The sequence below is a fragment of the Mercenaria mercenaria genome, unplaced genomic scaffold (assembly GCF_021730395.1).
Source record: "Mercenaria mercenaria strain notata unplaced genomic scaffold, MADL_Memer_1 contig_4199, whole genome shotgun sequence".
Taxonomy (NCBI): Eukaryota; Metazoa; Mollusca; class Bivalvia; order Venerida; family Veneridae; genus Mercenaria; species Mercenaria mercenaria.
Window position 1 is genome coordinate 45,497 of NW_026462410.1, and position 16,630 is coordinate 62,126.

Genomic DNA, 16,630 nt, shown 5'->3' on the forward strand with positions numbered 1-16,630 from the left:
CTATAGCTTTGCCGATCTACTTGTACATTGTGTATAAATTTTAAATTATTTGCATAAAACATGATGAAAATCGTAGCCGCACTTTGTTCTTTATAGTATATTTCTCGATTCAAATTATTTTACTTAATGAGAATTTCATAACGTTATGCAGCTAGAAATAAAACAAAATGGAACTATATGTCGTGTGCTTCTTTCTAACGTCACAACACGTCTGACGTCATGTTCGTTTACGCACGTCTGTTTCCCGAGCTGAGTTAAACTTTGTTGCAAAATGCATATCTAAACGTAATTAAGCATAAAATAAAAAGAAAATTTGTTTTTCATGAATATGGAGTATCTCACCATAAAGTGAGAAAATGTTCACATTTTCACCCGCGCTACGCGCTCATGAAAATATTTGAAATATTCTCACTTCTCAGTGAGATATATTCCATATTCACTCAAAACAAACAAATATCCTCTATGTATATTGCAGTGTCATCTGTGAATAAACGCACGTTAGACTGCGGAACTCAAGGAGAGACAGGTATGGGCTCTGAGCTTTACCGTTCAGGATTACGCATGGAAGTCGGTTGTCCAGGAAGCTCTTAATCCATTTAAGGGTTTCACCACGCATACCATAGTTATGCATTTTAATCAGGACTTTCTCATGGCTCACTTTATCAAATGCTTTGCTGAAAATCTAATAGTATCAGGTCAGCCTGCTGTTTGTTTTACACTGATTTGACAAGGTCATTTACCAGCATTTGAGGAGAAATAATGGATGCTTTTAAAAAAACAATGCATAAAAAAATCAATCTGTTACCATGGTAACAAGAAATTAGATTTGTAACCATGACAAGTTCTAAACTTACAAAATAAGATCAAATAGATATAAGACAATAAACATTTCTTGATGTGTCTTTATTTTGGAAAATTGAGAAAATACAATTTTTACTTTACTTTTCAACTGTTTTGAGTAAAGAAGAGTTATCTCCATTTATATTTTTTTTGTATTCAAGTATTATAATGGGTATTAAATGTCAAAATGAATTGTACACTGTATTAGCAATGAATGATCAGGTCAAGTTCTAATTTAAGTAAATAATAACTTCAGTATGGCACGTTTTTAAGAATACCCACTCATACACCAAATAATCAACAGTTGGACGCATGTATATATAATCAGTTTTTTTTTTAAATACTGACTTTATTCAGATATTTGGCAACTAAATCAAGAAAATAGACATATTTCTTAATCTAATGATGCATTTAAAAACAAAATTGGACCGGGGGCCCAAAACACCCCTTATCATACATGGTCCTTTCGTGGATTTGGTCAAAATGGCAATTTCGTGGGGATATGAATTCATGAATTTCAACTTTTGAACATAAAATTAATGGGAGTTTTACTTGTTCATTGGGATTAAATTTCGTGGATTGACTCAACCACGAAATCCACAAAAATTAATTTCCATGAATATTAAATTAAGTGATTTCACAGTATTGCTTCAAAGCAGAGGCTGAAGCATTATTTGATATTTTGAGACAAAGGAAAGATAAATCTGAAATTTGACCTGAAATTGTCTCCCTTGAAATTTGATACCAAAATCATAAAACAGTGTGTTTCCCGTGCTTTTACGCTACTTTTTGCATCCCCTCCCCTTTACTATTAGTAAGTTTTCGTGGCTCCCCTTTGTTTTGGCAGCCGAATCCCAAGTCGGTACTTGATTGTTTTTCCTACGTGTGTGGGTGCGTTTGTATGCTTGTGAGTCTATAACGGTGCCCTACTGATTTCTTATGTGTTGCTTGTTCGTTTTTTCTATGTTATTTAGTTGATCGTAGTTGTGTGTTTATCTTTGGTACATGAGTGTCTGCGCTTTTGTGGTTTACGTTGTTGTGCGACTGTTTTTAAAGAACATGGCATTCCCCTGTATATTCGTCCTTGTTCAACTTTCTCCTTCGGATTCCTCCGCCACCCCCTCCCGCACCACCCCGACCCCATTTCGCCCCTTGCCGTTTCCTTTCCCTCCATCAATATTTAGCATAATTAAATATGTACTTGTTGGATGTTTGAAGCAACCAGTCTAAAATATTTTTCCAATACAGCTTCTTTTTGTTGTTGGCTTACTATGTAAATGCCAGGCTCTGGGGCTGTCGTTTTTGGTGCTCTGTGCATTTTTACCTATGTTAGAAAATTTGTATTTGGATTTGATATTGTGAAAATATATAGAAAAGGTTTGAAATCAGTCAAAACATTGTGTATTTGGACTTGACATGAAAAAAAGCACATGCACAAGAATTGTAAACAATGAGTAATGCAAGATAAAAAATAAAGTCATATGTACTCAACAAGTTTATTCATCAATTTGGTAAAATTACTATACCTCTTTCTTTTCCTTATCTCTGCAATTACTTGATAGAACTTAAACTAGTTATTCCTTATCATCATCCGCATCATATGGCACAAGGGCCATAACTCTCACACCAATATTTCATAAATTATCCCCCTTTTTACTTAGAATTTCAGGTTAAAGTTTTGATATACTTTCACTCTGTCTCAGTTATTACAAAATAGATTTGATTCAAACTTAAAATAGTTGTTCAGCATCATCTCCCTCATCATATAACACAAGGTCCATAACTCTTGCACCAATATTTCATGAATTATCCCCCTTTTTAGTTAGAATTTCAGGTTAAAGTGTTGATAGACTTTCACTCTATCTCACTTATTACTAAATGGATTTGATTCAAGCTTAAAATGGTTGTTTCACCTTATCACCCATATCATATGACACAAGGTGCATAACTCTGGCACCAATATTTCATGCATTATGCCCCCTTTTACTTAAAATTTAAGGTTAATTTTGATGCTTTTTCACAATATCTCAGTTTTTAGGAAATGGATTTGATTCAAACGTGAAGTATTTTTCCACATCATCACTCATATCATATGAGACAAGATGCATAACTCTTGTACCAATATTTTATGAATTAAGCCCCCTTTTCGCTTAGAATTATACTTATATAGTATTTTGATACTCTTTATCTTTACCTTTCCTATTACTTAATATTTTTGACACAGACTCAAGCTTTTGTGCAATATCTTCTTCCAACTTTGGGGTTCATTAAACACTCCAGTGACAGCTCAGTTTCCTCAGATATCCAGCATCGAAATAGTCGAGCGTGCTTTCTCCTGTGACAGCTCTTCTTTACTCATTTTTCGGCGATATATGACCATTTTGTGTCGATTCGCCGTAAAACACAACTCACTCACTCACTCTTTACTCATTTACAATGGGAAGATGTCAGTCCTGTCAAGTGCGAGCACAAGTCATTACTAATAAAGTATGCAGCAACAGTTTTGATAGATTAACTGAACACCATTACATAACTGAAATACTGTTGCAATATTGAATTGTATTGGAACAACAGTCATAAGAAGGAAATTTTGCCAGTGAAAATGCCTTCCAGAAATAAAATTTATGATAATATATTATATAATGTAATAAGGAAAAGATCCTTTTAAGATTATATGTACCTCCTCATGTTCCTCATTGAATACAATATTTCTGCCATGTGAAAGAAGCAAGCTGCAAGATACATTGTAGAAGATAGGGTCTATGAACCTAATTCAAGGAGGCTATATGAACCAGGGCTAGAACTAAGCGGACAAGCCTGAACTTTAATTGTTGATATAGGTGAGGAAGACTTAATATTTTTGCCTTTGCCGTTCTATCCGTCTGTCCGTCCCCATTTAGCTTGTCCGGCTTTCAAATGCTGGCCGGATTTGGACGGAGCTTCACAGGAGCTACTGATCATGTTCTGCTTCACTGCACCAACTGGCCACAAGAGCTAAAAATAGATAAATATTGTCGGGAATTCGCAGATCAAACTGCTGGCCGAATTTCGACGAAGGAAGTGGCTATTCTTACGGTCCCGTAGGCCTCGCAGGCTATTCTTACGGCTCTCCCGTAAGAATAGTGAAAAGCCCACAGGTGGTTACTCCTAAGGCAGTTTTGTATTACAATACATTTTATTGAAGTCATTCAACTGATATATTTTCAACCGAGTTCGGAAATGAATTCAAATTTGGTCATTGTGTTACAAATAAAATGTCATGTTTGAATTTATGCAAACTTGTCAAGCTGATGTGTGACAAACGTCAAGTATAAAACTAAATTAAAGGGCAATAAACATGTTTGTATGTAACAAATGGAAGTGATAAAAATGTAATAAAATGCGTTATTCTAGAGGAAATCGCTTTCCTTTTTAGCTCACCTGTCACAAAGTGACACGGTGAGCTATTGTGACCGCTTGATGTCCGTTGTGCGTCGTCCGTCGTCCGTCAACAATTTCTAAAAAAATCTTCTACTTCAAAACCACTGGGCAGATTTACTTGAAATGTTCCTTGGGTAAAGCTCTACAAAAGTGTTCAAAGAATTGAATTCCATGAAGAACTCTGGTTGCCATGGCAACCGAAAGGAAAATTTTCTTCTAAAAAATCAGAAGATCTAGGGCTTAGATATTTAGTGTGAAGCATTGCCTAGTTGACCTCTACCAATTTTTTTTCAAATCATGACCCCGGGGTCAAAATTGATCCCGCCCGAGGGGTCATATGATTTTACATAGGAAAATCTTAAAAAATCTTCTTCTCAAAAACCAGAAGCCCTAGAGCTTAGATATTGCCTAGTGGACCTCTACTAAAATTGTTCAAATCATGACCCCGGGGTCAAAATTAATCACGCCCAAGGGGTCACTTGATTTTACATAGATTTCTATAGGAAAATCCTCAATTAAAAAAAAATAAACCAGAAGGCCTAGAGCTTAGATATTTGACATGTAGCATTGCCTAGTGGAAATCTACTAAAATTATTCAAATAATAACTCCGGGGTCGAAAGTGACCCCGCCCCAGGGGTCCCTTGATTTTACATAGGAAAATCTTCAAAAAAAGTCTAAAAATATACCAGACGGTCTAGAGCTTAGCTATTTGATATGTAGCATTGTCTAGTGGACTTCAACAAAATCTGTTCAATCATGACCACCGGGGTCAAAATTTACCCCGCCCCAGGGGTCACTTGATTTTACATCGGAAAACATTCAAAAAATTTCTAAAGATAAACCAAAGGCCTAGAGCTTAGATATTTGACATGTAGCATTGCCTAGTAGACCTCTACAAAATTTTTCAAATCTTGACCGCCGGGGTCAAATTGACCCCCGCCCCAGTGGTTTCTTGATTGTACATCGGAAAATCTTCAAAAAATTTCTAAAAATAAACCAGAAGGCCTAGAGCTCAGATATCTGACAGGTAGCATCGGCTAGTAGACTTCTACAAGCTTTGTTCAAATCATCACCCCCGGGGTCAAATTGACCCCGCCCCAGCGGTAACTTAATTGTACATCGGAAAATATTCAAAAATTTCTAAAAATAAACCAAAAGGCCTAGAGCTTAGATATTTGACATGCAGCATTGCCCAGTAGACTTCTACAAAATTTGTTCAAATAATGACCCCAAGGGTAAAAATTGACCCCGACCCAGGGGTCACTTGATTTTACATAGGAAAATTTTCAAAAATTTTCTAAAAATGAACCAGAAGGCCTAGAGCTTAGATATTTGACATGTAGCATTGCCTGATAGACTTCTACAAATTTGTTTAAATCATGATCCCTGGATCAAATTGACCCCGCCCCATGGGGTTATTTGATTGTACATAGGAAAATTTTGAAAATTTTCTAAAAATAAACCAGAAGGCCTAGAGCTTAGGTATTTGACATGATTGTAGCATTGCCTAGTTCTACAAAATTTGTTAAAATCTTGACCCCCAGGGTCAAATTGACCCCGCCCTAGGGGTTACTTGATTGTACATAGGGAAATCTTCAAAAATTTGCTAAAAATAAACCAGAAGGCCTAGGTCTTAGATATTTGACATGTAACATTGCCTAGTAGACTTCTACAAACTTTATTCAAATCATGATCCCCGGAGTCAAACTGACCCGCCCCAGCGGTAACTTAATTGTACATCGGAAAACCTTCAAAAAATTTCTAAAAATAAACCAGAAGGCCTAGGCTTAGATATTTGACTTGTAGCATTGCCTAGTGGACCTCTACAAAATTTGTTTAAATCATGACCCCCGGCGTCAAATTGACCCCGCCCCAGGGCTTAATTCATTGTACATAGGAAAATCTTCCAAAAAATGTCTAGAAATAAACTAGAAGGCCTAGAGCTTAGATATTTGGTGTGTAGCATTGCCTATTGGATCTCTACCAAGTTTGTTCAAAGCATGACCCCGGGTCAAGCTTAAATGCAAATCTTCAAAGCAATCATTTAACCAGGTGAGCAATATAGGGCCATCTTGTTTGTCTTCTCTGTATTTCCTTACCGGAAAATTAAAAAAAAAAAACGACGGTTTTTCATAATTCGTACAGGAGAGTCGTAAGAATAGCCTGCGAGGCTATTCCTGGGAGACTGTAAGAAAAGCCACTTCCTTCGACGAAACTTCACAGGAGTGAACAGTACCAAGTCTAGTTGTGCATATCGCTGAAATGTTCCACTTCGCTGCACAAAATGGCCACCAGAGCTAAAGATGAAAGATCTTGTCCTGGCTTTCACAGGTCAAACTGCAGGCCAGATTTCGACGAAACTTCACAGGAGTGTTCAGAACGAAGCCTAGTTGTCCATATCGCCGATCTGTTACGCTTCACTGCACAAAATGGCTGCAAGAGTTATAGGTAGAATCAAAGCACTGAAAGCACAGATTGGTTGACAAATCATAATTTTAAGAAATGGTATGTAGTGTGCATAGCCTTCAGTGTCACAGGAGTTGGTATTAAAGGCATGAAGGGTGTAATTTGCCCGATATGCCTCTGTGGTCTACCCGATTGTAGTCCATATCAATATATAGTGCAATTTTACACCCTAGTAAAGGCCATTTTCATGCCAAATATAAGCTTTATTGATGATTGATTGTAATGAGGAATGTCTGCTGATGATTTTAAGCTACTTTATATGCTTAAAAAAGCGAGCCCAAGCTATTTGTAAAAAAAAGGGAAAAAGAAGGTATTTCCTGTTGTCTACCTATGCAATATTAGCGTTATCATCACGTGTATCAGTCACGTGACCGTGGTTTCACTGCATTATGGTCAACCCCATAAGCAGTCGCGTGCATCTCTTCAGATCTTTGTCTGTATAAAGAGCTATAAAAGTATTATTCTATATTGTTTACTACTTTGGTCTATATAAAGCCGCCATCTTCGATTGGGAGAGGTTTTTGAAATCAATCGAGCATGGAGTTAACGGTGCATTGTAAACCCGCGTGCAGACGACGCGTTTAAGGTTAATGAAAAGGTTTCAATATTTAGTACATTAGCAAACAGAAAACCAAAGAGGACATATAGGTTTAACATGTAATAAAGTAGTAAAGTATCTCCCTGATACCAGTCTGGAATTTGAGCAGATGACATGAAGAATAAAATATATTTCGATAAGAACAACAGGAGGGTAGGTCAAGGTCTGTGCACCCAGGGCAATGAAAACAATGGAGGGTAGGTCAGCCCACCCTAGACAGTGGCACATATGGCGGACCCGCTTTGGTATGATTTAATCAGTTGCAGACGATGTTTTAAACATGACACGATTTGATTTCCAGTTAAACAAAACAGGAAATCAAGCTCTGTATATTCTGCGACAGCAACGCTTTATGCCTGGACCGATGAGAGAGGATGACGTCCGATACATTAATAAATCCTCGTGGTAACTAAAGTCCATATTTAGAAAAATATGTCAATGAGCATGCCAGAATGAAAACAATCCAGGCCTTCTTGTGATTTATCGTATAATTTAGCACGATTCATCGTTCAGATGCTTCAGTATTTAACCGCTCGAGCTAACGTCCACATGGTTCAATTCCTACGCATCTGAACTCTGAACCGTGGTAAATTAGACGATAAATCACTCTAAGGACTTGATTATTTGTTAATTTTATTCAACAGTAACTACAATATCACAGTGTACATAAATGCGCTGTCAAAATGCACTCATCATTTACATTAAGAAATATATACAAACAAAAGGGCCATAACGGTCCTACTGCTCAACAGAGTATCAGACGCTATTCTCCAAGTAATCAGACCTCCAACTGTTCAACTCCAAGACTATTTATGTTTGCTATGTGTTAAGCTTTTTTTCTACAATTGTAAATTGAAACATATTTTCAAGAATTGCTAAAGTGTGGTGAAAAATCGGTAAATCAAAGGGATTATTAAAGGTAAGCATTGCGTCAATGGCGAGACCTATCGCAGTAAAATTCGAAACATGGGAATAACTTTAGAACGAAATGTATGTGATAGTAATGGGGGATATAATATGGATTGTGGCACTCTGAACAAAAAAGTCACCTTCTTGTCGCCAACAGTGTCTGAATTTTGTTTAGTATTATGCCAACTAAAGGACATAACATTTTAAAACATTTAGAAATGACTATAAAATACAACAAACTCAGTAATCGATAATTATACTAACACTTTATGAATCAATATGTAATAAAACATCTTTAATGTATTTTCTATATAATACGTTGGTTGTCTCCCCTGTCTCCTAATATCAATAAAACATAAATGCCTTAAATCACTTTTTTATTCATTTTTTGTTTAAATTTTGAATTACTAACAAAGGAAAGTGTTAAATATGTATATATTTTCATCTACAATCATTTATGTCATTTATTAAATATCTTATAAATTTATATTTTCGCAATTAAAACATTTGAAAAAACATTATCATTTTCACATATTTGAACAATGTGTCAATAGTTGTTACGCATGTTAAAATATATTCTGTAACTATTGCTGTACAAGGCGACTTCGTTTTGTCCTGATGTGTTGGCTTTGTGTGTATGTGTGTGTGTGTGTGTGTGTGTGTTCCTTTGTTTGTTCGTTTTGTCCTAATGTGTTGGCTGTGTGTGTGTGTGTGGTGCACGCGTCTGCGTGTTGTGGGTTTCATTTTGAGGAGGCTGCGTTTTTGGTGCGTGGCATTCCCTGTTTGATATTTGTCTTTGTTTTTTATGGAGCGGAATACAAATACGTTTTAAGTAGCTTGTTTTCCAATCCATTCGATTAATATTTTCTTTTGTTTGTTTGTACTATTTTGATTGTTGTATGTTTTTATCAAACTTTGTTAATTTAAATGTACTACTCGTGTCTGTACATTTTATTGTGGAAATAGTAAAGTATGCTCTTCTTCCATATACTGAGCTGAGCTCTTTAAAGATAGTATGTAGCTAAAAGAGCTCAACGATGTTATTGAATTTATAATGTAATTCTTAGCAACTGCAACTTCATTCCACCAGTCGCGCTATTTGTGACAGCTATAACTGATTTGTCGTTGGAAACACAGAGTCTGCGTGGATATTTCATATCTAACTTGTACGATGATAGGACACGACCTGTTTGGGAGATCTGTACAATGGAATTGCCTTTGCTGCAGACAAGGATACAATCCGATGGACCTACTGTTACACCTCTGGGTTCACTGATCTGGTCGTCCTTGACAATAACTCTAGTGTTGCTCTTGATGTCATATATGTAGACAGTATGCTCGTATCTGTCGGTGACAACCACTTTGTCACTGTTCCTAATATATGTACAAGCACTCGCGCCCACAGGATATTTCTTGTTTGGAAAGTTTATACTGAAATCTTTCTCTTCTCCTGACAGAGATACCATACGAACTGGCCTTGTATAATCGACAGTTCCAACAACAAAGCATCTCCCATCTTTCATACATATAGAGGCATACTTTTTCTTAACCCAGCATGTCCTGTTCAAAGTTATGTCATTAAATTTACTGACACGTAGAAAGTCTATCTTGTATTCATTGCTACTTGTTATCGCCACTTCCTCCTCAGATACAGCAACTACACTCTGTGGTATATACGATAACGGATATGATCCTACTTTCTCAAGCTTCTCATTGTAAATCAAACATTTCTTGTTTTCATTATCCACGGTAACCAGTCTACCATCCGGTAGGAAATCCAGACCTGAGTATAACAGTTCATTGACATCATCGCCAGTTTGCTTCAGATCAATGGAAGTAATCTTCGTTAACTTAACGATCGGATCTACAGGTGCGATAGGTTCCACATCTTCCGATAGAAAGCATTTTAATGTCAGTTGTCCTGGAACGAAATACGAAATCGGAAGTGGGGGAAGTTTCAATGTTTCATCAAAATCAAATGAAACGGTCACAGTCTCTAACCTTTGACATTCCTTGTCAACATTGCTGCTAAGTTCATCGACTTGTTTCTTCATTCTATGTTCCAGTATAAATTGTTGTGATGGCGTTCCTTTCTGGTGAACATTATCAATTGTTTCCAAAGATGTTGTTGCATCAGCAACATGTTTCTCACTGTCTGTTTGCTTCCTCGTCAATTTATCGACTGTTTCTGTCTGAAATGATTCAGCGTCCTTAGCAACGGAAATTTCCAAATCGTCAAACATTTTCATTACATTATCACGCATTCGATTAATTTTTACAGTAACATCTTTAACATCTTTATTCAGTCGTTCCTTTGATGACTTAGTATATTGAACAACAGTTTCAGCTTTCTTTCTTATTTCTTGCAGTTTGACCTTTAACTGGGAACGCGTTGATTCAGACCTTTTGGCGATCATCCTAATTTCTACGACACTGTGGCATTTCCGGTGATTCACAATAGCACAGGTACTGCAGCATAGCTGAGTCTCATCTTCACAGAAGAACTCTAAATCTTTATGATGTTGATCACATTGGTCTAATCCCTTCATATCAAACGAAACTGGTTTCTCTTTAATATCTTTTGCGTTAACTAATTCGTGATTTTTCATGAAAGCATACGTTTTGTGTATGTTTGAACAATCCGTGCACTGAAATTCATCACAAATAGAGCAAAAAACATCAGCTTCCGTTTGTTTATCCTTACTTGAACACGGTTGACATAATACTTGCTCTATTCGTCCAGGAACTGCATCATCGGCGCTGTTATTTTCCATATTCTCACCCCCCTTTTCAGCCATTTTGAATCGTACGATAATATTCTGTTTACACAAACTATAGTTACGCTATTATATTTAAACTTGTCCCGTTATATATGTAAGATAAAACCGCTTAGACTAAGAATGCGGAAGTAAATTGTGTTTCTTAAGTGTATAGTACATTATATAGAACATTACGTTTTTTTTTATTTATTGAAAAAGTACATTGCTTAATATTATAATTTATTTTAATCCATAAACTCCATAAAACATAACAAATGATAATAACGTGCAATTATTGCAGTCTTGAGAATCAGTCAACATTTCTACGTGAATTAATTAGTGCAATACTGTCGCATCGTTGATTAATCATGATAAAAAGTAGATATGTATTTTTTTTTAAACTTAAATAAAAAAAGTTCATCTTTTCTATTTTGGCATCGAGATAATTCAAATATTTCACTAATTTTAAACATAACGCAACGAAAGTCCGGTGGTGCTTTTATAGTTCATACTTCACACTTTACAATTCGTACTTCACAATTTTGGGCCTCCATGGCCGAGTGGTTAAGGTCGCTGACCTCAAATCACTTGCCCCTCATCGATGCGGGTTCGAGCCTCACCCGGGGCGTTGAATTCTTCATGTGAGGAAGCCATTCAGCTGGCTTACGGCAGGTCGGTTGTTCTACCCAGGTGCCCGCTAGTGATGAAATAATGCACGGGAGGGCACCTGGTTTCTTCTACCACCATCAAAGCGGGAAAGTCGCCATATGACCTATAATTGTGTCGGTGCGACGTTAAACACAACAAATAATACATCACATTTTATACTTTCTACTTCACAGTTATACCTTACAGTTCATAGTTCACTGTTCACAATTCAAAGTTCACAATTCATTCTTCACAGTTCACGCGTCACATTTCTCAGTTCACATTGCACAGAACAGAACAGAACATACGTTTTATTCACACTTTTATTCACACTTCATACTTCAGTCTTCACAGTTATCGATTTTACAATATATAAAAAATTTGTGGCACTTTTAAGCTGTAATAACAATGTCTTGATTTTCTATGTTTGGTCCAGCAATGATTAGTGAAACCTTACCATGTCTTTTTCAATAGTTAGTACTATCATAATATATGAGAATATGTAATTAATTTAAAACGTAAAGCGTTTAATAAATCTATGAACAAAAGTTGACAGGTCAGTTATCAAATATTTCATTATTTCTGAGACTGATGTAAAGATTTTGCTCATAATGAAAAATATAACTTTTGTTTAGATTTCACATGTTTATCTTCATTATATATTGTAAAATGAAAATTCAGCAGATAAAAAAGATTGGGTCGTGTGCTTGATTTTTCACTAGACAGATTAAAACAATTTGGACCTCACTGTAATAGGTTCACTCACAAGTTGCCATTAATTTACAAAATAATTTTCATTTCCGTACGCCGAATCCAGGCTTTGTTCCAAAAGGGCAGTAAACAAAGCGAGAAGTGAGTACGAATGTTGTTGGGGACAGTGCATTTGGCGTTGGTAACTGATACAGCAAAACATTCTATGGATTAGATTGCAACATTTATTCTACAAGAAGATTTGTTTTTTTATGAAATAAACAGGACACAGATACCAGATTGTAATCTGCGCAGAAATACATATACGACCATGGGAAAGCAATCATGAACTAATTAACAGCACGTGAATTGTCGTAAAAAAGTTGCATAAATTTATACAAGAATGTAGAAATAATACACGTTCTTTTTTTGTAATAACTTTGCAGAAGCCCGGCGGAATGTTTTTGACCTAGACCAAAGGTCGAGGTCACAAAAATTTCACAAGGGCTTCTGCAGACGTTAATACACAAAACAAACGTGTACTGTCGCTATTCTTGCATTCACCATTACAAGACGACTAAATTTCGTGTTTCACATGTGATAAGTTTCCGATTCCGCTACCTGTTCTATTAATCAAATACGTAATGCTTGATATTTTGTTATATTCTTCGTTGTGTCTAGGTAGAACTTCGCGCTCACACGTCTTAACGAAACGAAAAACATGTTTTAAATATTCATAGCAAGGGCTCAGAAATCAACAACACTTAGTCAAACATGAATTTCAATCTTTACTAGCTCTACAAGAAGAATATAACATTTTTTTTAAAAAATCACAAACATACAACAACAATAATAAAATATCAGTTAAACGTATATCAAGAAAAACGACACACTGGATAACAACAACGAAATACAGAATACGACTTTTACAGTACGAAAAATACTAATACCAAACATGCAATAAGAATAACGAAGTTTACACTATGAATAACAAAACATTACAATAACGAACATACTATAACAATATCATTGATATATAATTTAAGAAATACACACTTTTACATGACTGAAATACTGTTGAAAAACGGCATTAAACCGAAAACAAACAAACAAACTTTTATTACACACTCATTCATTAACTCCGTTGAGTTACAGTGGAACCTAGAACGTCAATACTTTTTGATATTGACGTTCAGATTTCTTATCGGGTGCGTGACGTCATTTGTGACGTCAGTTTCATGCATGTCGTCACGTTTTAAACTCTTTTTAATACCATATTTTCAATTTTACTTCGGCTTAAGAACAAATTTTTATCACTTATAAATTAATCATAAGTGTAGTATTTGTGTATCTAATAAAAAGGTTATTAGATATGCATCGAGATATATGCACTCGTTCCAAAGTAGCGAAATATTTCCGCTGCAAAACTCGTGCATATTTCTGCATACAAATCTAATAGCCTATAACTATTATTTGGAAATGTAACTATCGTTGAATCAGACGACTACAGGAAATGCACACCGTACAGTACCAGAATGCACTGAGTGCAGCCACAACACCCAGAAAAGTTCAACTCCAAGAATTCAACACCTCAAAAGTTCTACTCCAAGAACATTCTCCAAGAAATCAGATCTACAAAAGTTCAATTCCAAGATTATAAAATTGCTAAACTCAAAGATTATTAATGTTGACAGGTTTCAAGTATTTTTGTACAACTGCTTAATTGTGATGTATAATCGGTAAATTAAACGAGGGTTATCAATTGTTCTAGCAGGGTTGGCATAAAGTAGGAAATGCTCATATTTCCCAGGACCTGAGTAGAATAGAAAAAACCGCCTCGATAGCCCAGTGGTAGAGTCTGTGCTTCGAGTGCGGGAGGTCATGAGTTCGATCCCCGGCCGCGTAATACCAAATACGTGAAAAATGACGTTTAACAATTTATTCTTTTTTTGTTGGGCTTAACGTCGCATCGACACAATTAAAGGTCATATAGCGACTTTCCAGCTTTGATGGTGGAGAAAGACCCCAGGTGCTCCTCCGTGCATTATTTCGTCACGTGCGGGAACCTTGATAAAACTTCCGTCCCTCCGTAAGCCAGCTGGATGGCTTCCTCACATGAATATTTCAACGCCCTGAGTAAGGATCGAACCGTGTACGAACCACTTCGATTAAAGGCAAGTGATTTGAAGTCAGCGACCTTAACCACTCGGCTACGGAGGCCCCGGGAATTTAACAAATATGTAACGTAAATGTATGCAGATACACAAAAATTGTACGAAAACATACAAACGAGATGTCTGGAAATGATAGGAAACAAATAGTAAGAGATCTATCATTGGAAAAGAAGTTTAAGAATAAGGAGAAGTAATTAAAAAACATTTACATTTAATCTATTTTTAGACGAGTGTACATAGACTAGGACATGTAAGGACAATCACATGTCTGTATAAGTAAAAAATAATTCAGATTTTATACTGTCTTATAACTGACGAATGTAATATGTAATATTAAGGATAAATAAGTTCGAACTATTTTCATCGGCATTTTTTGGTACCCGGGGTTTTCCGGAATGTTTTGAAAGAATAACCTTAACTTTTCAAATTAGCCGACACGGGTCAACATACATTTAAACATATTTCCTCGTGTGAAATCACTCATACTTTAGCCTTATTGTATTTACATGTGTATGAAATACCAACAGACTATGAACAAAGGTCCATAGAACAGTTTATATCAATAACAAATATCTGCCAATTAGCCTGGAAAAAGGTAGTCCCAATCCGTGACTCTAGTTACCTCCCCTGACGGTCCGTCCACAGAGTCAACATTAGTATATAGATTTAATTATTTACCTGCCAAGTGTTATAACTTCAGTTGTATAGTTTATACTAATTTATTTTAGCTAGATTATGATGAAAGGTTCAAGCTTTTTTGAACCAGTCTTGATTCCGTTTCCAGGAAAACTAGTTCTGGTGTCATGTTAGAGTGTGTAGCCTCGACCCAAGAGCTGAGTTGCCGACACCTTAACTAATAGACTACACTGTTCTTGTTAGCGATACTTATTATTTTAGTGATTTACCTGTGTTGTGTTATTTGCAATGTTGTATAGATTTAATTATTTGTCCCCTACTGGTCGAAAGAACTGCGCTTTCCTGTCCGTCTTTCCGTCCGTCCTTACGTCATCAGTTCGTCCGCAATTTCGTGTCCCGTCTCTAATTCATCTAGTGATTTTAATATCACTTGGCACAAATGTTCCTAAGATGAAACGACATGTCATACACAAAACCCAGATCCCTAACTCACAAGTCAATGTCAAAATTGGAGGTCAAATTTCCTGTCCGGTTCTTAACTCTGCCAATTCTGAAGTGAGTTTAATATTACTTGCCACAAATGTACCCATAATAATATGATACACAACTTTCAGTACCATAGCTCAAAGGTCAAAGGCACACTTGGCAGCCAAATGTTAACACAGCATGAACAGTGTCTGTTTGTGTCCCATACATAACTCTGCAATTCATCAACTGATTCTAATATTACTTGGCACAAATGTTTTCCATGATGAGACAATTAGTCACGCACAACTTTTAGACACTAGCTTAAATGTTACGGTCACTCTTGGCAGACAAATGTTAACATGGGATGCACAGGGTCTGGAACTCTGTCATCCATTAAGAGATTACAATATTACTTGGCATTAATGTTCCCTGTGATGAGAAGACATGTCATGCGCAACACCCAGAGCTTAGGTTAAATGTCAAGGTCACACTTGGAGATCAAGGTCAATATGTTTTTTTTTTTTTCCCGGGTCTATAACTTGGGTAAAAAAATGAAAAACAGGATTTAAAAATCAGATTTCCCTTTAAAACGTCTTAATAAAACCCGGGTGTCATGCGAAAAACCGGGGCCCTTAGTTTAAAGGGTTCAAGGTCCCACTCGGAGGGTAAAAGGCCAAAAGGGCTGTTTTCCTGCCCGGGTTTGTTACTCAAATCCTAAAAAGGGGGTTTTTCAAATTACGGGGTTTTTTAGGGTTGGGGTTTAGGGTTAGGAAGGGGTTAAATCCGATATAAAATGAGATGGAGGGAAATAAAGATGAGGGTTTTGTGATTGATTGTTTTTTCATGTGATTTAATTTTTTTTTTAATTTGGGTAAAAACCCAAACTGATCGTGCCACAACTTGTTTTTAAAAAGCACAAACTTTTTAAATTTGTTTTTTGGGATTTTTTTGGAAAATTTCACCCTTTTCATAAAAAAAATTTTAAAATTAAAAAGGGTTTTTAAAAATTTTTAAAAAAAAA

At 36.0% G+C, this 16,630-nt stretch overlaps 1 protein-coding gene across 1 annotated transcript; it reads right to left on the reverse strand.

Moving 5' to 3' along the window:
• Nucleotides 1-8,483: 8,483 nt before the first annotated feature.
• Nucleotides 8,484-11,082, reverse strand: LOC123543932 (uncharacterized). The gene has a single exon (XM_045329996.2). It carries the CDS (start codon nt 11,030-11,032, stop codon nt 9,284-9,286), a length of 1,749 nt encoding a protein of 582 aa, XP_045185931.2. The 5' UTR covers nt 11,033-11,082; the 3' UTR covers nt 8,484-9,283.
• Nucleotides 11,083-16,630: the final 5,548 nt, after the last annotated feature.